We start from the raw sequence: 22,934 nt of genomic DNA on the forward strand, positions 1-22,934 counted from the left end.
GGTAAGAACAGAACTCTTTCCCCACTAACTTTCCTCCAGCTAGGTGGGAAGCAGACTCTGCATGAACGGTTGCTAAATATATGTGACCCTTGTCAAGGCAATCCATGTCTTCATTATCGCAGTCGTCTTGTCACATCCAGGCATTTGAGTGTAAGCCAGGGCATCTAATATCTCACACTGCTGCAGATCTCATAACCATTGACATTTGGAGCGCTTTTCACTTGATGATGTTGAAGACATGGTTCCCATTAGATTTGATTCCTTGTGGAAAATGAAGAATTTCGGTTTAAAAGCAAAATTGGTTTGTGTCCCTGGAGAATGAGCCTTCTCTAAAGTGCATTACAGTTTAGCTGTTACCACGTGCAAAGGATTTTAATGTATGTACCACCTAGTTAATGCAAAGGGATTTGGTCAAGGAAAAAAACATATTCAGAATGTGTGTGTAAAATGCCTAAATGGACTGCTTAGCAGTAATAATTGTCATATGTAGATGCTTCTTTTTGTTGCTGTAAAATCATCCTTTGAGGATGTCACTCAGTGGATCAAAATTGGCTAAGGAAGAGAAGCTTTGTGAAATTTGTTCTAAAGACTCACCCTTCCAATAGAAACCCAGGCTGTGATATACTGGAATACATATACCAAAAGAAATTAAAATAATAAAATAATTACTCTGTGTCAAGAACCGGCCCGCGGCACTCCTGCGTATACAGTTCCTGACTGCGGGTTTGACCAGATCAAGCGGGGAGCAGCCTTATACAGACAAGGTTGGGACCCCTTAAACACTTCTCACTGCCACCACTAGCTATTGCTAGAAACGTTCACTCTGCTGTCAAGTGCTCACGCAATCCGCGTTTTCGTATTCGGGTCAGCTTTGCGCTTTAGGCCGAATACAGGAACGCCACGCACACACACACACAGTACGGTTGTACAGTAACACAGCCCAATCAGGCACTGACTTGTAATGCAAGTTACACTGTAGTGCAGCAAAACCACTAACAGTCGTTCCGAACGATACTGTTAGCCACTCCGCTGTCGAGCGCAACAGTGCCCATACACACAATGCAATTACAATCTCATACGTTAGGGTTGCCCAAACGTACAACCAGGCACGGACTTGTACACAGTTACACTTCAGTCTCTTCTAGGCTATGAGTGTTAGTTTAGTACAGCAGAAGTCAAACTTATTAAATAACGATTTAATATTCCAGGAAAAAAGTGGAACAACGCAGAAAATAATATATACAAAAGATTTACAAAAGCAAAGTAAAAATTACAAAATACAAGTTACAAAGATACACACAAAGCTATTTGCTTACCGAAATAAATGGGGAAAAATAAACGTTATCAGCGTTGTTTGAACGTCATTGGCGGGAGAACGCCGCTTCGGCCAGTAATCGGACAGCCCTTAGCGTCCCTGCTATCTCCAGAGAGCTACGAGTTGTGACTCTCCTAGCTGCTGTTTTATAGCCCGATTTGGGGCCTCAGGCAATAGATGTTCCGTCCCATAACCTAATGCAATTTCCCCAACGTGTGACATCACCGTCTGCCGAGCCCCCTGATTGTTCAGTTTGTCATCCCCCTTCTGTGATATGCGAACTTTTGATCTTTACAGAGATTTCCCATCCCCAGGTGACAACTTGAGCAAGGCTTTCAACATTCCAGAAGGATGTCATATGCAAATGCCTGGCTCAGGCTGGTGTGAGCTGCATCAAAGCATACTGCAGCCAGTCCAGGTGACAATTGCTCCCAAGCACAATACACCTCTGAGACCGTTTTCAGACAACAGGGTCTGACCACCTGTATAGGCTTCAAAGCAACTGTCTGATTAAGGGTTTCCTAATTAGAAGCAGACAATTATAGAGTCAATTTACATGTACACCTACAGAACTCCAGGAAGCTAGCTGCCAATACCTTCAAAGCCAGACTGGCTGACATACATAATATACAGCAGATAGAAAAATGGAAACCTACTCCTATATTTTCCCAACATCATAAGCACCCCAGTATATCACCACACTCTGTTTCATGCCTGACGAAGAGACATGAGCTGTCTTAAAAGCTTGCAATAGAAATCTGTTAGATGAGCCTGTTTCCACTGCATGCAAGTTTGTGTGCAGTTTCTGCATGCAAATTTGCATAGCAATTTACTTTAATCGGCTGGTTTCCATTGTATCCAAAATCTGTATGCAATAAAAATCTGCACACTACATATGATTTTTTGTCCGTTTTCACATTTTTTTTGTTCATTTTAGTTGTCAATTGAAACGAAAAAAATAAATATTGCATGTAAAAAATGCAGGTATATGTATGGAAACTCACATGGGATTTTGGGTCAGGAAAATAGCATGTAAATTTGCATGCTTCTCATGTAAAGGGGCCCTAGTCATATTAAAAAGATATTTACAATGATTGTATCTGTTGTTTTATGAAAACAAAAAACCTTTATGCTGTTTAGAACGACTGCGTTGCCATAGAAGGGGGAATAGGTTGAAGCAGTTTAAATGAGATCTCCATCTATCGCCATGTCATGTCATACATGTAAAGTGAATGCCTTCAAAGGGAACACGAGGAGAGAGACATATGAAGGCTGCCATATTTATTTCCTTTAAACAATGTAATTTGCCTGGTTGTCCTGCTGATCATCTGCCTCTAATACGTCTCGCCATAGACCCTGGACAAGCATACAGATCAGATGTCTCAGACTGAAATTTGACTGGGTTAGCTGCATGCTTGTTTCAGGTGTGTAGGTGTGTAATTCAGCCACTACCGATACCAGAAAGATCAGGACTGCCAGGCAACTGGTATTATTTAAAAGGAAATAGAGTAACATATCACAACTTCCATATGTCTCTCACATCAGGTTCCTTTTAGAACCAGCGAGTGACTTTAAGGGCTCGTTTCCACTATCGCGAATCCGCATGCGTCCAACGCATGCAGATTCGCACATGGTATGCAAGTGGATGGGCCTGTTTCCACTGTTGCGTTGGTGATGTGCGTTTTTTTCAGCGGTAAAAAAACGCACAAAAGAGCCAACGAATTCGCCTGCGAGTGGAATGCATGCGAATCGCCGCTAATGTATTTAATAGGAAATTTGCATGCGGCTATGGTATGCGAATTTTCATGCGAATTCGCATAGGTACCAATGTAATTCAAACAGGCAGTGACATGGTTAAATTCGCATATACCCTCACCTATGCGAATTCGCGGCAAACGCATGGGAAATCGCATCCGCATGCAATTTCATCAGCGGTGGAATCCAGGCGATTCCGCACCGCAATAGTGGAAACAAGCCCTAAAACCAACATCAAAATATGAGATTACAGGAAACTATTTCAAATTATTTTGATGCATACAGTTTATTATATCATTAGGCTATTTTCACTTCCAGTTTACTTTCATCTTAATCCATAGCTTTACATGCTGAACCTCTCCCATCCTGAGGTTTTGGTTAAAGCACTATGGGCATTTTCCAAGCAATGAGCAGCACTGAAGGCTGGATGCCAGCCATAGGCAACTAGACTAGTACACCTGGTTTTGTAACCTAGTCATTCTGCTACAGATATTGGTGAGCCCTTCTCTGCCATCAGCTACAGTAATTTTCTGCCTGAATACAGGAAATTTCATAGCTTTATACTGCAGCAGTGTGTATGGTTCTTAATTGTTGTGACTGGCTGATCGCTATAACAGGTCATTTATAAATTGGCAGCAAAGCCTGTTCCACCTCTGCAATGCTTCATTTCCCCTGCTGCCCAATGCTCTGTGCATTTTACCAAGACATCCTGATATCTGAGATGTGGGTGGAATATGCCAGTATTTATACAAGTACCAAATGCTTTTTCCATTCTTTTCATTGCAGAGAGGGGAATGTACAGATTCTATTCTTGTAACTATATATTGAAGTCAGTGTAAGGACCACAGAAGTGCATTTAAAGCATAGTAGCCAATCAAAAATAAGCTATACTGACCACAGACAGTCAGAGCTTGAGTGGTAGAATACTGCTTTGTTCAAATTCATTATTCTTGTATTGCCTTATTTAGAAAATGTTGCATGGGACTGCAAGTTTAACCACATGACCACTACAGGTTACATCTCCTTATGGACCGGAGCAATTTTCACATTTCAGCGCTCCTCCCGTTCATTCGCCAATAACTTTATCCCTTCTTATTACACCTAAATGATCTATATCTTGTTTTTATCTCCAGAAATTAGGCGTTTTAAAGCAATAGGTTTTGTTTTTTTATTTATTTTTTTTTAGTAATTTTTTAATTTCAGTTTAAAGGATACCTTAGCCCTTTAAAAAAATTAAAAACGGGGGAGTAGTCATGTGTAGGAAGCTCTCCTCATGCCCGCCGCTCCCCCATTCTCCTCCATTAAGGCCTAATGTCCCCCGGCCCTACTTCGGGGTCAGTGAGCACTGCACAGGCGCTGCCCAACAACATATGTCCTTTACTGCACTTGTGGCCACCGGCGTGCGGTCAAGGAAATGCGTCTATCTTGCTGTCTCTGTAGCAGGAAGTGATGGGAAGTCTGCCCCACATTGTCACAAACTGTAATGAGATCCGGTAGGAGGTGTTAACCCTTCCTATTCCTATCTAGAACATAAAAAATCTTCAGGTTAAAAGAAAAAAAAAATATTTCAGTCCCATTTCACATAATGGGAATTGCCTGTTTAGGGGTTAAATGCTTCGTTTACGAAATGCTTATTTTATGGCGCTCACCATTAAAAACTGTAATTACATTTTATAGCTTATATGTGTAACCAGCTCTCTTGATGCTGTTCTAGCATTGTATTTCCAAGGGCAGGTTTCCACTGGGGTGCCGAGTCCAGTTCATAAACAGACACTGCACACATGCTGATGCGAATCCTCATCCCAATCGCTGTACCTGAGCCATGCACAGCTATGGAGAGTCAGAAGCTTTCTGTAAAAAACTGCAGCAGTATTTTTTCCCCCGCATGCGATTCAAATGCAGCTTATTGATGTCAATGGGCTGTGTTTCTGCATCCGAAATCACATGCGGGAAAACCACTGCTATTCAGCTGCTGTGGAAACTGACCCTAAAAGGTTATCACTGAAAGCCAGGTTACTAAAACTTCAAATGGCAGGCAACCTTGTACAGTTATGAACATACTCTTCTCCACAGCTGCTTTACTTCATTACATGTATAGCACAGTATAGCAAGCTCCCATTGCAAGCATAAAGCTCATAGCGGTATAGTCTCAATTCTCCAAGACCTCGTCACAAGTATTGCGTAAATCTGGCACAGTCTCTCTACTAGATCATGTCGTAAATTGAAGGATTATCACTTCTTGCTGAATCTCTGTTCCCCCTAATGAGTCTGGCAGAAGACTGTTTTATTTAAATTAAACATTGCCATAGTAAAAAGGCTCTTCTGTTAACATTGTTATTGGCTCTTCTATTTACATAAGAGTAATAGGCCCACTGAGGATTTTCTGGTAGTTACATACGGTAGTTATTTGGGTTGAAAAAAAAGACACGCATCCATCGTGTTCAACCAGTTGGTGGTGAAGCAATATTATAAATGTAGTGATATCCTGACTCATCTCTTCTGATAAAAAGGGTAGCACGATCTCTGTATTCAAGGTTAAGCACTTTGTAGCAGTACAAGGGCATTGGACTCCGAAGAAAATTTAGGCACAGTGTATGTATCATGAGCATGCTGTAGCACTAGTGAGGCACTGCAGACAGAGGTAGAATATGAGGCGCTTTTCCTGTATAATTCTGTATATACTCGACTATAAGTCTAGAAATTTAAGTCTGATTAACTAAATAAAAGTATAGGGGTCGACTTATACATGAGTCACAAGCAACACTGAGTAATGTATGTAACTATTAGTGCCATTCCCATTTACAGCAATTTACCCTTGATAAAGGACATGTCAAGAAAGCACCGGTCTGATAGTCTTGGTCACAACAATTAACCTCCTGAACGGTATGGACGAGCTCAGCTCGTCCATCACCGCCGGAGGCTGCCGCTCAGGCCCTGCTGGGCCGATTTTCTTCAAATAAAAAGCAGCACACGCAGCCGGCACTTTGCCAGCCGCGTGTGCTGCCTGATCGCCGCCGCTCTGCGGCGATCCGCCGCGAGCAGCGGCGAAAGAGGGTCCCCCCAGCCGCCTGAGCCCAGCGTAGCCGGAACAAAAAGTTCCGGCCAGCGCTAAGGGCTGGATCGGAGGCGGCTGACGTCAGGACGTCGGCTGACGTCCATGACGTCACTCCGCTCGTCGCTATGGCGACGATCTAAGCAAAACAAGGAAGGCCGCTCATTGCGGCCTTCCTTGTTTGTTCTGGGCGCCGGAGGCGATCGGAAGAACGCCTCCGGAGCGCCCTCTAGTGGGCTTTCATGCAGCCAACTTTCAGTTGGCTGCATGAAATAGTTTTTTTTTAATTAAAAAAAAAACCTCCCGCAGCCTCCCTGGCGATCTCAATAGAACGCCAGGGAGGTTAACAAGGAAATGGGCAGGGGAAAAATACTGAGTTGCAGGAAAGGAAGGGGTGGGGGGGGTGAATGCACTTGGGGGCCTGGAGGAGTTATTGGCTGCAGTTAAGGGACGGGGGGGGGGGGGTTTAATGGCTTCAATACTGTATGCAATGCAGTCATTAACCCCTCCTGGGCCCCAAGTGCAGCTGTTAATTCTTCCTGGTCCCCAAGTGCGGCCATTAGCTTTGCTGGGCAGACTTATACTTGAGTCAATAAAAAATTCCAGCTTATGAGGGTCAAATGTTGGAGTTGACTTATACATGAGGTTGACTTACAATTGAGGATACACGGTACCTTCAGTGCTATGAAGCTACGTTTAGGCCCTATAAACAATTGGTAACTGGCAAAGCACTTTCTGAGAGTAGTGGGTTTTTTGGGGGGCTGGGGGGGTTGGTTGCATTTTGAAGCATTATAAAGATCCTTTAAAGGGATACTGTAGGAGGGTCAGGGGAAAATGAGTTGAACTTACCTGGGGCTTCTAACGGTCCCCCGCAGACATCCTGTGTTGGCGCAGCCACTCACCGATGCTCCGGCCCCGCCTCTGGTTCACTTCTGGAATTTCAGACTTTAAAGTCTAAAAACCACTGCGCCTGCGTTGCCGTGTCTTCGACCCCGCTGATGTCATCAAGAGCGCACAGCGCAGGCCCAGTATGGTCTGTGTCTGCGCATTACACTCCTGGTGACATCAGCGGGAGCGAGGACACGGGCGTGCAGGCGCAGTGGTTTTCTGACTTTAAAGTCAGAAATTCCAGAAGTGAACTGGAGGCGGGGCCGGAGCATCGGTGAGTGGCTGCGCAGGCACAGGATGTCTGCGGGGGACCATTAGAAGCCCCGGGTAAGTTCAGCTCATTTTCCCCCGACCCCCCTACAGTATCCCTTTAAGGAAGAGTCATATTTTTATTGCGGCACAAACCCTCTGTGTGCACTACAGTTGAGGTGCCCACTAATTATTTTTAGCAAACCAACAACCTTTTGATTGATTGGGTTGGATAGTGTTGATGGTGCCAATCGACAGCAAATGATCGAGTTATCAGTTATTTCATGGATCTGTTCACAGATTGATTCTATTTGGAATGATCAGATTAGTTATATTTGTATACCATTTATTGGGCCCGATTACTTCCTTCTGATCGCTTATTTGTTCAGAAGGTTTTGTTGCTAAAATTGCATTCGTTAATTTAGGGCTCATTTCCACTGCAGCTTGCTGTGATGCAAGATCACATCTGAATCCCTCTTGCTGTGCCATGCTGTGTGCGACTCTCTTTACGTTGAATGCCGTCTGATTTTTTTTTTTCAAGCGTGCCAATGGGACGCAAGCTTATTGGTTTTGATAGGCTGCATTTCCCCGTTCAAATTTGCATGCGGGGAAACACAGCAAATCGCTGCTAGTGGAAACTAGCTCTTAGGCTGGATTCACACTACACCTAAAAAGGGACCATTTTCCAGAGCGAAGACAAGCCAATAAACATGTCCACAGATTCTAGGTTATCTATAGGTTCTGTTCAGACGTGTCTGCTTTCAACATGTATGTTGCCTCTGTTGTGACAGCAGAATGCAAAGTCTTGTGTAACACAACTTTTATGGACACTGCACATGCTAAATATTAATGCGGCACAATGCAAATTTCCAGAAATGTACTACAACAGTTATCACTAGTGCTTGTGGGCTCTGTAAACACTTCCTGGTCTCACCATCTAGGATGAATTATTGTAGAGTCTCGGTAATGCAGCACCGAAGGAGATTGGCTGGTGCCGGAAAAGTAGGCTTTTCTGATTTCTTGGGACACAATGTTAAACCTAGGCCTAGCTAATCTAGTGCTATACCCCACACTATATACATACCATGAACTCTGTATTAAATGTGAAAATCTAGTCATCAAAAGTATATTATCCTTGTAACGATCGGTGTAGCAACATAGACGGCTGATTATGTGTGATCTGCAGAATCACCAATAATACAGACGCTATACCTGATTATGTGGTGATCTGCAGTATCACCAATAATAAATGTATAGCTGGCAAAATACAAGGTATGTGTAGTGCTTGGTGCAACAAGAGACTGGGCCTTACCAGAGGAGCTGGTAGGCACTATAAGAACACAGTAACAATAAGTTTAGCAAGACCTCACCAGAGGAGCTGGTGGGGACTTATTAGAACACAGTAACTGATTAGTTTAGTTGAGCCTCACCAGAGGAGCTGGTGGGCACTATTAGAATACAGTAACTGATTAGTTTAGCTGAGCCTCACCAGAGGAGCTGGTGGGCACTAATAGAATACAGTAACTGATTAGTTTAGCTGAGCCTCACCAGAGGAGCTGGTGGGCACTAATAGAATACATTAACTGATAGTTTAGCTGAGCCTCACCAGAGGAGCTGGTGAGCACTATAGAATGCCCCACCAGTGGCGAGGGCCCACTGGTGAGTCAGAGCGTCAGACAGGCTAGGTTCGGCAACTAAGAGGCAGATACAGTACATAGTCAGAAGGCAACAGAGTAGTAGGTGTTCAGGCAGGGATTCGGCAACTAGATCAGATGGGCAGAAGTACCGAGACGAATAGCAAATAGCAGTGTCAGAGGTTAGCCAGAGTCATACACAGAATATCAATAATATACAGTAAACAATCTCCTAGTCTTGTGTGAAATCCCTGGTTTCCTCCCAGATCAAAGCACACCGGATACTAGTCTAAGGTCTGAGCGCTAGCAGATAAGTATTCGCAACCACAGACGAGTCGTTCCGAACGATACTGTTAGCCACTCCGCTTTTGAGCGCAAAAGTGCCCCATACACACAATGCAATTACAATCTTATACGGTAGGGTTGCTCAATCATACAATCAGGCATGGACTTATACACACTTCAGTCTCTTCTAGGCTATGAGTGTTAGCTTAGTACAGCAGAAGTCAAACTTATTAAATAACGATTTAATATTCCAAGAAAAAAGTGGAACAATGCAGAAAATAATATATACAAAAGATTTACAAAAGCAAAGTAAAAGTTACAAAGATACACACAAAGCTATTTGCTTACCAAAATAAACGGGGAAAAATAAACGTTACCAGCGTTGTTTGAACGTCATTGGCGGGAGAACGCCGCTTTCGACCAGTAGTCGGGCAGCCCTAGCGCCTTTGCTATCTCTAGAGAGCTACAAGTTGTGAAGGACCTGTGCAGGTTCTTATAGGCCCATTTGGTGCCTGAGGATTCCTGACATGCATGAATAAACATTACTTTTTCCATTAATCAGTTGTCCTTCTGAGAAGGTAAGAAATTGTCATATATACAACATCTAGTAGTATTGTATCATCAAGGGCATCTCCACCAGTGTTCTTTTTTCACTTTTTGGAGGGAGCCCTTTAACCAAACTGTATGCTTTTGGGATGTGGAAAGAAACTAGGGAAAAACCCGCATAACATGGAAAGAACATACAAACTCCATGCAGATAGTACCCAATGTATTTCCTCTTTAAGAAATCTGAAATCCCACGAGCCTTTGGAGAACACCTTTCAGCCTGAGAACAGCACCAACAAATAGGAGGGGGGGAGGGGGGGGGGGGGAATCCAATTAAATAAGTTATCAATATGCCCTTTTCTGATTCATACTGAAAATCACAGATCTGCACGGAAGCGGCAGTAGCCACTGAGGCCTAGTGCACACCGGAGCGTTTCCGCTGCGGTTTGCGATCTGCGTGCGGGTGCGGATCCGCTAGGGTAATGTATTTCAATGGGCTGGTGTACACCAGAGCGGGAGGCGTTTTGCAGAAACGCATACTCCCGGGCTGCTGCAGATTTTGGATTGCGGATGCGTTTCTGCCTCAATGTTAAGTATAGGAAAAACGCAAACCGCTCTGAAAAACGGCACTTCAGAGCGGTTTGCCAGGCGTTTTTTGTTACAGTAGCTGTTCAGTAACAGCTTTACTGTAACAATACATGAAATCTACTATACCAAAACCGCTTCACAAAACCGCAAAACGCTAGCTGAAACGCTGCAGAAAAATAAGAAAAAGCGTTTCAAAATCTGCTAGCATTTTGCAGATCTGCTAGCGTTTTTTGGTGTGCACTAGGCCTGAGCCATTATTTTCCATTGTCTGTGTGGAATCCTGCAGTCAGTATCATACTTCCAAGTAAACCATTTAAATTAGTTTATTTTTAACACAGTTAATTGATTCCAATTTAATTTAATGAAAGCTGAGCAAGCCACACACAATCCACGCTTGTGTATGCAAGAAGAGCCAGAGCAGAAAATACATGTATCTAATACAGATAAATCAATCTGTGATATTCAGTTAAAAAGGCAGTTGAAGAGATCAATAGTGTCTGTTCCTTTCAGCTTACCTCAGTAATCGTACAAAGTGCTCTCAATAGGCTTTTCTGTTCTTGCAAATGTAATTAAATTAGGTGTTTAATGTATTCCTTTAGCAGATTGTACTGCTTTGTGGAGCAATTGCTAAGAAGTCATGTGCATGATAGTGTTTCTGTGTTTCTCACGGCTCATTAGTAAATGAGGTAATCATTTCCTTCTGCAGGATACCTGCAGTGTCAGGCTTCTAAACTAACACAGCTCATTCTGTGTTGTGAGAATGGAGTGGAGGAGTGTGAAAGGTTTCCCCAGGAGAAGACGCAGGATACGCAATATTTCTCCAGAAACTCATATTCCCTCAGCACCGCTGTGAGGAAAACTATTATGTTTAGGTTAGACATATGCTAGAAACCTTCTCTTGCTTCAAAAATATACTGTTGAGTATCAAATTGAGGATCACCTCATATTTTTCCCACATGCCTGGTGTCTATTTGTTGTGGTACATTCAGAGGTGTGGTAAAAACCTGCAGCATGCAGAAGATAGTTGCTGCTTCTCTAGTTGCAGTAAAGGGGCACCCTACTGAATGCCATCATTTACACTAACCCCAGAAAAGATGCTCTAACAAGATGTAAAATATAATGCTACTGAAATTACAGAATGCAAAATATTATGGAAACAATTCTCCTTAGTTCAGGGCAATGGAGGAACCGCTATTATGCAGTCCAGGACCTGCCTGCCAGCCTTGCAACCTCTATGTGCGACCACTGTCCATCTTGTATGGCGTTACATCTTACACAGAGCACCCCGAGGTATATAAAACTGAGTTAAAAACAACTGAAATGAAAAAAGAGAAGTGGCTTACCTCAATAATGACAACTTCATATAATAATGACATGTATTTATTAGGGTCTAACCTCAGGCCAGTTGTAGTGCCACAGCACTTTGCTAGCTAAGCAGAGGCGCTTCCTGCTTGGCTAACGAAGTGCTGTGGTACTACTATTTTTAATTTTGTTTTATATACCTCTAGGTGCCTCTTACCTCTCTTTTTGCTTCTCACCCTCCTTTAGGGGTGCTATTGGTTCCACGTGGCTTTGTCGCACCAGTGCCAATTTGTTTCCACCTCTTCGATCTTATGCAGAGATTAGTTTATCTTGCTGTTATTTCCTGCCCACAACTGTTCAGAAATAAGCATATTGACAAATGATCAAATACAGATGTGAAAAGAAATGATTCTCCATTCATCGAAATGGGACAGCATATCAGTGTGGCAAGTGAGAAATGCAGTAGCCTGTAACTATTTACATACATGAATTCACATCACATCCTTAAAAATTCACATCGCACATCTCAAAACTCAAAGTATTTAGCAAGGCCCGCTCATACTTACAGTATAAACAGGGCAAAAAAGAACTGCAATCTACAAGATCAAATAGTCAACACTTTTAAGCTGCCAAGGACCACTTTGTTAAAGCATTATCCTATGGTTATAGTTATTGTTTTTGCAATGTAATCTCTTCATGCTGGTTTGATCTTCCGTTCCCCAAGAACTGCCATACAGGACTCTTTTGACCCTGCCTTTGGATGAGCAGGTCATAGAAACACGTAATAAAGGTACCTGGAAGAAAAAGGGCACCAGATATTTCTCCCTAGTAGAATCCCTAGTAGAATATCAGTAAAAATTAGATATCTTTTACTACTTAATTCCAGTAGTAAAATAACAGTTATATTATATGTTACTATGAGCTAACCTAACCCTACTCTCTCACAGAACCCTCTCTCTACCGATGCCTAACCCTTAACCCCACCCAGTGGTGCCTAAGGAGGCGCCCTTCTTTCCACTTGCTTCACATATAAACACCCCTTTTGTTTTGGAAACGTGCTTGGGTTAAACTTGCCTTCAGCTCTTCTGACTTGCCTAGAAATACCCTCTTAGGTTGGCTGGCACAAGAGTTAGTGAAGGGAAGTCAATGAAGGGCAGAGGCATATTCTGCATTGTCTTCCTATGTGCTAGCATACCCTAGCAGCAATTAAGACTACTTTTGATAAAATATAGATACAGCATGCAAGTTTATTATTTTAGCATTAAAAAAAGGTATTTAAACTTTGTTATTGCATAGAGAAATAATTTACCTAACATAATGGGAGAGGGAGCAGATGTAGAAATGTCCTTGAAAATGCCAGGTGCCAAAGGGTACGTTTATAAAGTCTTGTGAATACCCAGCAAAGCACGATTTGCAGCTCCGTTATTGTGTTTTGATCAGGATGGGGCACCCACTGTCTGTTTGTAGTGGAAAAGAAATGCAATGCTTTATAAATCTGCCGCTAAATGTCATTGGCATCCATTATTTCCATGGACAGTTACATGCTGATCGTTTGTAGCTGCTGTCTTCTGCTTCAGGTGCACATTCCTCAGAACTCCGGGGTCCAGTGGTCGGCACCTGCCCATCACTCTTTATTAAAGAGAGCTGCCATGATAAATTGTGCAAAATGGTCATCAGTTGACAGGCAGTGCAGACTGATCCCAATCACGCCACACACATCTGAAGACATTTTCTACAAGTTACGAGCAGTAAGACACCATGACAATAGCTTTTAACTTATTAGTGACTGGATAGTGTACTGGTTAAGCGCTCTGCCTGACACAGGAGACCAGGGTTTGCATCTCTGCTCTTGCTGTTCACTAACCCTGCACCTATTCAGTAAGGAGACCTTGGGCAAGACTTTCTAACACTGCTACTGCCTATAGAGTGTGCTCCAGGAGTTAAGCACGATATAAATGTTCTGTGTCTTGTCTTGTCTATAAGCTGCATGTGAGAGTTGTGGAGTAGCTCTTTAGCAATGACGTTTTTGGTTTCATTTGAATTTTTGTGGATATTTTCCCCTTCTATGAGCATCGAATATCATAATGAGTTTTCTGTGTGTGTCTCTTTTCTGGGAACATTAGGCCAGACTGTAACATAAGTAACTACCTCATTATGATGCCTCTTCTCCGTAAGGACAGACAAGGTATGATTGTTCAAAGATTATGATTAGGATCCTTGATATGAATGAGAATATAACCACTCTCATTAAGTGATTTTCTCATGCGGGTGATTTTCTCTTTGATGTTTTAAATCCACCAAATGAGAACATTCTTGAATCTTGGCAGTTTGGCTAATTACCCATTCTTACGTGAAGCCTTCGGTGTCTGTGAAAGCAGACGCTGACAGCCATGTAGTGACTCTGATCAGATGCCTGAAATAAGTAGATTACACGTATTCTAGCCAGCACTCTTTAGGCACTATTCCAGACACAAATGTTTTTTTTCTAGATCTCTACAGTCCTTGTTTGAGAGAATCAAACCCATATGAAAAATTAACTCTTTCACCTGAGTTATCTCCTAGGAGATAATTTTCATCTTATCTTCAAAATAACTTTTAAGCCTTTTACAATTGAAAAAGAACCTAAATGTTGGTGAAAAAGTACTATCAAAATTATTTTAAAGATACTCTGAAGCGAGAATAAATCTCGCTTCAGAGCTCATAGTTAGCAGGGGCATGTGTGCCCCTGCTAAAACGCCGCCATCCCGCGGCTAAACGGGGGTCCCTTACCCCTCGAAATCCCCTCCGGGCAGCTGGGGATCTCTTCCTGGTTGAGGCAGGGCTAACCGCCGCAGCCCTGCCCCATGCGCATCTGTCAGTGCGTATCTCTGCCTCTCCCCCGCCCCTCTGTCTTCCTTCACTGAGAGGGGCGGGGAGAGGCGGTGATGCGCCGCTGATAGACGCGACTAGAGGCAGGGCTGCAGCCGTGCCCCTGCTAACTATGAGCTCTGAAGCAAGAATTTTTCTCGCTTTTGTGTCTCTTTAAGTATTTTCTTGCTTGCTGGTGGTTTAAAAGACATTTTATGAAAACCTGAGAAAATAACACCTAGGAGAAAACTCAGGAGAAAAAGTGAATTGCATATAGGCCTCAGTCTGTGCCCTCTCACTTGCAATCTGAACATTGGACGATACACTGTAATTCAAGCACGGACAGCAGCTTCATCCTCAGACCCTCAAACACAGTCTTTGTAGTTTTCTGATTCTGGTCATGTAATAAAAATGTGAAATGCATGATTTTTAGCGTCAGGAGCCTCAAGGCTGGATTTATACTTCTTGTGCCCCTGGGCCAATTATGTTGTGGCTTCCCTTTCTTGTGCAGCATTGCCCCTCCCATTCCATGTGCTGCCCCCTCTTCCATGTGTGTCATCCATGTACTGCAGCCCCTCTCTTTTATAAAATGCTCCCTTGGGCATCATTTTCCCTTTTTCATGTGCTTAATCCCCATTTTCAGCCTCTGCTTTTATATGTAGCAACCCCTCTTTCATGTTCAGGTGCCCCCTTGGCTACAGCTGCTCAAGGCCCAGGCCTTTGTAGCCTTTCCAGAAATCCAGCTCTGGTCAGCAGAGCCCCTTATCAGCAAGACAAACATTTCAGGAGCACAGCAGTCATTCACACTTACATTGAGTACAACAAATGGAATGACAACACAACATAAAAATAAAAGTTTACCGACAATAAAAAAAGGAAACTGAGATCTGATTAGGGCTGAGCTCTCGGATTCCGAATTCCGAGTTTGCCATCGGAATTTGGCAGTTCAGAGTAGGCATTGAAAACTCGAAAATTCGGCAATTCCGAGTACTGAATTTGCTTTTACATTGAAGTCAATAGTGCTAAATTCCGTGGTTGATTGTGAAGCCGCTGTACGTAAATTTTGTGATAAGACCTTATAGTTTTTATAAAAATCGATTTTAAAGTTTCATAGGAAAAATGTTTTTTTAAACTGTGTAAAATGACACTTGCTGCAGAACAGGTCACTGCATTCCGAGTTCTGTATACATATTGTATATATTTCATGAAAACAGACAGCGTGAGGTCCCCCTCTTGAGCTTCCTTAACCCCTTGTCCCCATGCAGGCTGGGATAGCCAGAATTATTATTATTATTATTATTATTATTTAGTATTTATATAGCGCCGACATATTACGCAGCGCTGTACAGTGTGTGTGTGTATATATACGCCACCGTGCTGCCCAGAATGTGGAGTCCCGGCCACGTGGGGGCTTCGCACCCTGAGCTATACCAGCGCACATGGTCCATGGTATGAGGGGGCTCTGGGGGAGAGGGGCGGCCAAGCCTTCCCCTCTCCCCCAGAGCCCTTGTCCAATCCATGGACAAGGGGCTCTTCCACACCTCCGGTGCCCCAGGAAGAGGTGGGGGCCTCTGACATCCTGGGGGGGTTCATGGTGCCATCCGGGGGTCCCCTTTAACAAGCGGAGGCCCGCCCCCTCCCCAGCAGAAATAAGTATAGGGGTACACAGTACCCTTTACCCATTTCCACAAAAAGATGAAAAAATAAATAAAAACACAACGAAAAAAGTCCTTTATTGTTCTAGATTAACCAGGGATACTTACCTTGCGATAATCCCACGCCATTATCCTCAGGAGTGGTCCCACGCCAGTATCCTCTAGGACATCTCATCACCCTCCCACACCAACAAACTCCCGCCACTGAATGGTCATAGTCAGCCTCTGCATCTGTATAGTATAGGCTGGGAACACGAAAATTTAGCCTTAGAAACAAGAAATTTCGGCAAATAGTGATGCAAACAAAATGGCCGCTGGGAAATCCCCAATTGCTGCAGGCCACACTAGAGTGGTGAAACAAGCCATTTTTCACATAGATGGGTCCAGGTGACCAGAGCAGGAGGTGCCCTGGTCCCCTGGACCCACCCATTCATGTGAAATAACGCTCATTCTGACACTCTGAGGTGGCCTCTGGGGAACGGGGATTCCCCAGCAACCATTTTGTTTGTGGCACGGTTTGCCGAAAATTGTTGTATCAGAAAACATTTTTTGTGTTTCTAGCTTACGCAGTACAGATTGCAGAGGCTGTCTACAGCCATTTAGCCCAGGAGTGCGGCAGGATCAGTGGGTGTGCGAGACCTCCTAAGAGGATACTGGCGTGGGACCACTTCTGAGGATTCTGGCGTGGGATTATCGCAAGGTAAGTATCCCTGGTTAATTTAGAACAATAAAATACTTTTTTCGTTGTTGTGTTTTTATTTCTTTTTTTTAACTCTTTGCGGAAATGGGTAAGAGGTACTTCAGTACCCCTATACCCATTTCAACTGGGGAGGGGGCGGGCCTCCAGGGATCCGCTTGTTAAAGGGGACCCCCAGATGCCGCCATGAACCCCCCCCCCCAGGACTTTGGCGGCCCCCACCTCCTCCTGGGGCAGCGGAGGTGGGGAAGAGCCCCTTGTCCATGGATTGGACAAGGGCTCCGGGGGAGAGGGGAAGGCTTGGTCGCCCCTCTCCTCCAGAGCCCCCCCCATACCATGGACCATGCGGGCTGGTATAGCTCAGGGTGCGATGCCCCAGTCGGCCGGGGCTCCGTATTCTGGCTATCCCATCCTGCGTGGGGGACAAGTGGTTAAGGAGGCTCAAGAGGGGGGACCCCACACTTTCTGTTTTCATGAAATGTATACAATATGTATACTGAACTCGGAATGCAGTGCCCTGTTCTGCAGCAAGTGTCATTTTACACAGTTTAAAAACCATTTTCCTATGAAACTAATAAATCAAATTTTTCGAAAACTATAAGGTCTTTTCACAAAATAATGTTTTTTTACCACATTCCTACTCATCTGTTTAACATACATGCCAAATTGGTGATGGTGATGATAGCAGGTAAGGGGGCCTCACAATTGACCGCAGAAGTTGGCACCATTTAATTCAATAGAAATGCACTCGGAACGCGAAATTTTCGGTGAAATCGGAATTCAGCTGTTCCGATAAGCCCCAGATCTGATAAGGTTTTGTAACCACATCACATCATTCATTGGGTGATGCTGTACACAGGTTAGAATCTCTGCAGAGGTAGTTATCAGCTGTCTTGAGTTTTATCTAGCATGTGTATGAGGCTTCTGTCAGTCATCTGTTTCTATTGTCCTAAGTCATGACCTGTTCCGTTACGTAATTTAATCCTTACAAAACAGAGTAGATCATTCTTACCCTTGAATGTCAAATTGTAGGTTAACATTATTTGTTTGTTTAATTAGTTTTTATTATGCATTTTTAGATTGCTAACAGCTTTTACAGAGCTTTTCAGACTACAAGGTCATATTGCTTACTGTCCCTCAGAGGAGCTCGCACTCTAATCCCTGCCATGGTCACAGTCCTATGATGAAAGTGTACACTTGTCAGCATCATTATTTATTTTATCATAGAAGGAAAGCTTCCCATGTGAACAAGGCCTCAGTGCAGAGATTAATGAATTATTAAGCCAGACATTAATTAATGAATCAAGCAGATAGTGTAATGCTGACGGAATCACTTGGTCAAAGATAAAATAAATGTGATCTTCCAGGCAAGCCCTGCCTGTGAGAATGACTTGGCAGTGTGACAAGAGTGTGGCTTAGTGGTTGGCACTGTGACTTTGATGCGCTGGGCTCCCCACCAGAGACGCTCTCTATGCAGAGTTTCTGGGCATTTACTTGATTTTCCTCAGGGTTTTTCAGTTCACTTCTGCTATCCAAAAGCAGACTGGTAGGTTAATTAGTGTCTGACCAATTTGGATTCTGTGGTTTGTATGACTGTTTATATTCCCAGTTCAGGTCACTTTACTGTGCATTTGGTGGAATGTTATTTTTGAATAAAGTAGGCAAAGGAAAAAATTTTGTTAAAGATAATATAGTATTTGCAGGAAAACATAAAGACATGCTTGGCCACTGTGTAGATCCAGAGTGACTGACTATGCCTGCTCATGCCTAGTAGGGATGATCAAAGAGATGCACATTTTTCAGTTGATGCAGATTGAGAATAGACCGATCAATTTAAACTCTGGTTTCAATTGATTGGTCCTTTTTCAAGCTGCATACAGTATATTTGTATACCAATTTGCATAATTTCAGAAGTATTTGCATCTCATTGATCATCCCTAATGCCTAGTTAGCATGGACAACTTCAGACAGGTAATAAGAATAATAATAATCCTAACATTTGTATAGCGCTTTTCTCCTGTTGGACTCAAAGCGCTCAAGAGCTGCAGCCACTAAGGGCACGCTCAAGGACTTCTTATTGAATAGCTTGAAAGAAAGGGGGCGAACCAAGAGCCCGATATGGTGTAGTATGTTAATGAGGTGATGTCTGATGCAAACACACACAATGGTTATACTCACAAGGACGGGTCGCCTCCAAGGCAACCACTGGATAAGCAGGCGGGGAGAATTGTAACCTGACCCCGCTCAGGGTTAAGAAGTCGCTCTCTGTAGATAGAAGGAAATAGGGATACACCCCTCCACCAAGGGTGGACTAAACAATTATGTGGTATAGCAGAGGCGCCAAGTAAAGTAAAATTAGTTAAAATTGTTAAAAAGGGGGAAGTGGGTGGACTCGCCTCCCTTCTGAAAAATTTTTGGAGGGAGCAAAGTGGAGTCAAGAGCCAGATCACACAGTGTCACAGAGGCGCTATATCTGGCTCTTGACCCGACTTTGCTCTCTCCAAAAATTGTTTGCCTGAAGAAGCGGGACTGTTACCCGTGAAACGCGTTGCACTTTTGGAGCTCATAATAAATGTTACTCTAAACTTGAAGTAACCTGCCCGTTGTCTGGCCATTTTTTTCAGAAGGGAGGTGAGTCCACCCACTTCCCTCTTTTTAACAATTTGAACTAATTTTACTCTACTTGGCGCCTCTGTTATACCACATAATTCTTATTGAATAGGTTGAGCCATCTCAGTAGCTTTCTTTGTTACTTTGCAAATACTTGAACTTTTTCTTTTACAAAATGCATAATAGTCTAATGAATGCTTGTAAAAATTGTCTGCATTATGCTTTCAAACGTACGTGTTTATAAGCTCAACTTACACAGGACCTGTATAAATGGATCAAAGTTATAAAATATCACCTGACTATTTTTATTTTATTTTTTTGCCAGTTGGTTGTAAATGATAAAGATACAGAAGATGTGTTATGCATGTGTGATAATACATTCATAGATATATGTACAGTCATTGAGCATTTTATTTATTACGAACACTTAGGCTACTGTAGGTGCCCACTTGAGCCGAACCTTGAACGGCCATGAACAGCAGTATCTAGAATTTATGCAGAATGGGGCAGAAAACATCCAATCTGTATGATGTTTGCAGATGGAAACATTTTAAGTAGATGGCAAAGAGTGGTTCAAGCCACGTACATAGTTACATAGCTATTTTAATATTTAAAATTGTAAGGTTGCATTTCTCTTTCTCAATCTGTCATAATGAAAGGATGCTTCTATGACCCAAGTTCACCTGGAAGTAGGAGGAGACTGCAGTCAGTGTTTCTTAGAGCTCCTGCAGTAGAAGGTCATTTAGTGAGTGAGCAATAACATTTAGAATACTGGAGTGGAGAGGTGGAGTGAATGTGGCTGCAGGCAAAGATTTTTTAGCAGTGCAATATATTGGGGCTTGCTTGGGTGGGGCGTTAAAAATAGCTACTGACAAAACTTTATCAATGGGGTCTATAACTAAGCGTAGGACGTGACTACGCTTCATGATGGTAGGTCAAATGCCACTAATATCTACTGACTCGCCTTAATCCCCCATAAAATAGAATAGGATGGGATGTTTTCTGCTGTGAGATACAGGACAGTGGATAAATGGTTGGCAGTGGCACAAAGCATTATAGAAAATATGTCTGCCGCAATATGAGATGTGTCCAATAAATAAACATTGTGACTCCTATTACTAGCTCTCCATTTATATACCGCCTCTGTAATATGAGCCCCGGTTAGAATGATTCTGGGATTAGTCATGTGGACGGATTGATTCTGAGATTGATTCCCTCGTATTTCTTCTGACATTAATGATATATATTTTATGTGTGTACCCAGCCACATAAAGATGGCAGTTACTAGCAGACCTGGCTTTATTACACCTAGCTATTAACACCCACAGAGCCTTCTCCTTTCTCTGCCTTGGCTCCAATCCATTACTTATGAGATTAGAGTGAATTCAGCTTGTCATCAGTCACAGTTCCTCCAGGCAGGCTTTTCTGGTTGCCTGCCAGTCTCTTATCACAGGGGTTCATGTGACTGATGAGAGCTGAAGGTCCACACAAGTGCAAAGTCAGGAGCTATAATTCTAATCAGGCTGAAGATGGCTAATTGCTGGGGGGTGCTTCCTCTGTCTTTTGTTTCCAACTCCTTATCTGTATTATGTCAGTGGCTGACTAAACCGCACTCATTCAGTGTGAAATCTGCTTTCTCTGACCTCAGCAAACACATGTCTCCAATGTAATCATATTCTCTTATTATGTCCTGACTTTTAATTATTCATTAGTTTTCCCAGTAAATGCAGACCATTGTTAGAACCGCGCACGGTTAATTGAGGACTGGGAAATAAAACTTGTAAACAGCACAAGACAGGAATGAAAAAGTGATATAATGTATCTTATAAAAATAACATGGTGAAATGGTGGCAGGCTGCTATAAAAATTCTGTTTGTTTTATTAACTTGGTTTATATAGCAGTTATGTTCTGCAGAGCTGCTCAGAGTTACCGTAGTAAAATCAGAGTAGGGTAGAAGGGGGGGGGGGGGGTGAGTCTTGCAATGGCAGAAAAGAGATTCTGGAAAACAGATTCGAACAATCAGCTGAAACCTGAACTTGGTTGTAAAGATATGTTAAAATCTTATACAAGTAGAACGTAAGAACCATGCAAAACATCCGGTGAACGACTGCTCTTACAGCTCTCGCTCAAAAATATTTATCGCATATGACAGCTCAATGGAACAATAAACGGCGATCCATAATGGTGATCAGACATTTTGAACAACCAACATGACGGATCACATCAGCAAATAATCGTTCATTGTCGGCAGTGTGTACAGAGCTATGAAGCATGTTTAAATGTGTCTGCAAAGTCTACGGTGCTTCCCCCACATCCCTCATTGTTTAACAATTTTAACTGTGTGTATGTAGTTTTCTGCCTGCACCTTGAGGCCTATAAATCAGTAGCTCTTAAATGTTCAGCCAAGGGTACCATACTGACTTTGCCAAGCTCAGGTGCCTTTTGTGTGACTCTAAAGTGCATAGGTGGAAACAGATATAGTATTCCAAACCTCCAATGCTGCTCAAAATGTGCCCCTGTAATTTCTCACCACTGACGTTGATTGTAATCTTATTTTTCAACTTTCTTTTTATTACAAATAGACCAGTATAAAACGAGCCTTAACGAGTAGATATTAAACATGACCTAAAAGAAAAATCAAAAAATATGAGAATCAAAAGAACAAAAACAATCTGTCATATTAGTAGATATGTAAATCACAGGAACAACCAGATGTTATGTCATCCTGGGGAGGTAAGACATTAATGAGGATCTTCAGCCTAAACAAACATACTGTCATTAAGTTACATTAGTTATGTTAATTAAAAAAGATAGGTAATATAATCTCTTATCCACCCTGTTTTAAAAGAACAGGCAAATGTTCGATTTCATGAGGGCAGCCATCTGTTAGGTTGAAAGGAGGTGACAGGGAGCATGAGACACAGTTCCAACTGTCCTGTGTCCTGATCACCCTTCCCAGTTGCTAGGCAATGAGAACAACATAGGAAATCCCATCATGCTTTGCACAGCATCAGTGGAAAAATGCCTGGGCAGTTTTCTTTGATGGGGTGGAGCTTAGCTTCTGCGCAGCTAAAATTAAGGCTTAGGTAAGAAAAACAAAGTTCTAATGCTGTGAAACTGTTAAACACCAAGCCTTTTCGGTGCTGCTGAGTAGATTTTTAGTTTGGAGGTTCACTTTAAAAAACTAACACCACAAGGGAGGCAACTTTTGGGAGGCGACCACTGGCTCCAGGTGCCAAGGAAATTGTCTGGTTTATTGGTGACAGAGGAGGTGATATACTCCAATGAGTAAATTTATTTAATCTTAAAGTGTAACTGTTGGGCATAAAATAAAAAATCAATTCTTTATTTTTATCTGGTATACAAGTAATAAGGATTCTAACCAGGCAATACAAAAGTTAAAATCACTATTACTTTTCTTGTTGATAAATGATCATTCCCCAGTTTACCTTACTCTTATTTGGTACACACAAAATTTGGTACACAAAAAGGACGTTGCAAGGCTTGCTG

At 42.7% G+C, this 22,934-nt stretch overlaps 1 protein-coding gene across 4 annotated transcripts in view; it reads left to right on the plus strand.

The window, feature by feature from the left end:
- MCC (MCC regulator of WNT signaling pathway) overlaps nucleotides 1-22,934 on the plus strand; it is a 476,123-nt gene that overhangs the window by 362,371 nt on the left and 90,818 nt on the right. For all 4 annotated transcript variants that reach the window (XM_068247285.1, XM_068247291.1, XM_068247296.1 and 1 more), the window contains one exon: nucleotide 1. This exon is cut by the window's left edge and continues 206 nt beyond it. In XM_068247285.1, the coding sequence (XP_068103386.1) occupies nucleotide 1 (1 nt within the window). The remainder of the gene's footprint in view (nucleotides 2-22,934) is intronic.

Source organism: Hyperolius riggenbachi, chromosome 1, assembly GCF_040937935.1.
Source record: "Hyperolius riggenbachi isolate aHypRig1 chromosome 1, aHypRig1.pri, whole genome shotgun sequence".
Classification (NCBI taxonomy): Eukaryota; Metazoa; Chordata; class Amphibia; order Anura; family Hyperoliidae; genus Hyperolius; species Hyperolius riggenbachi.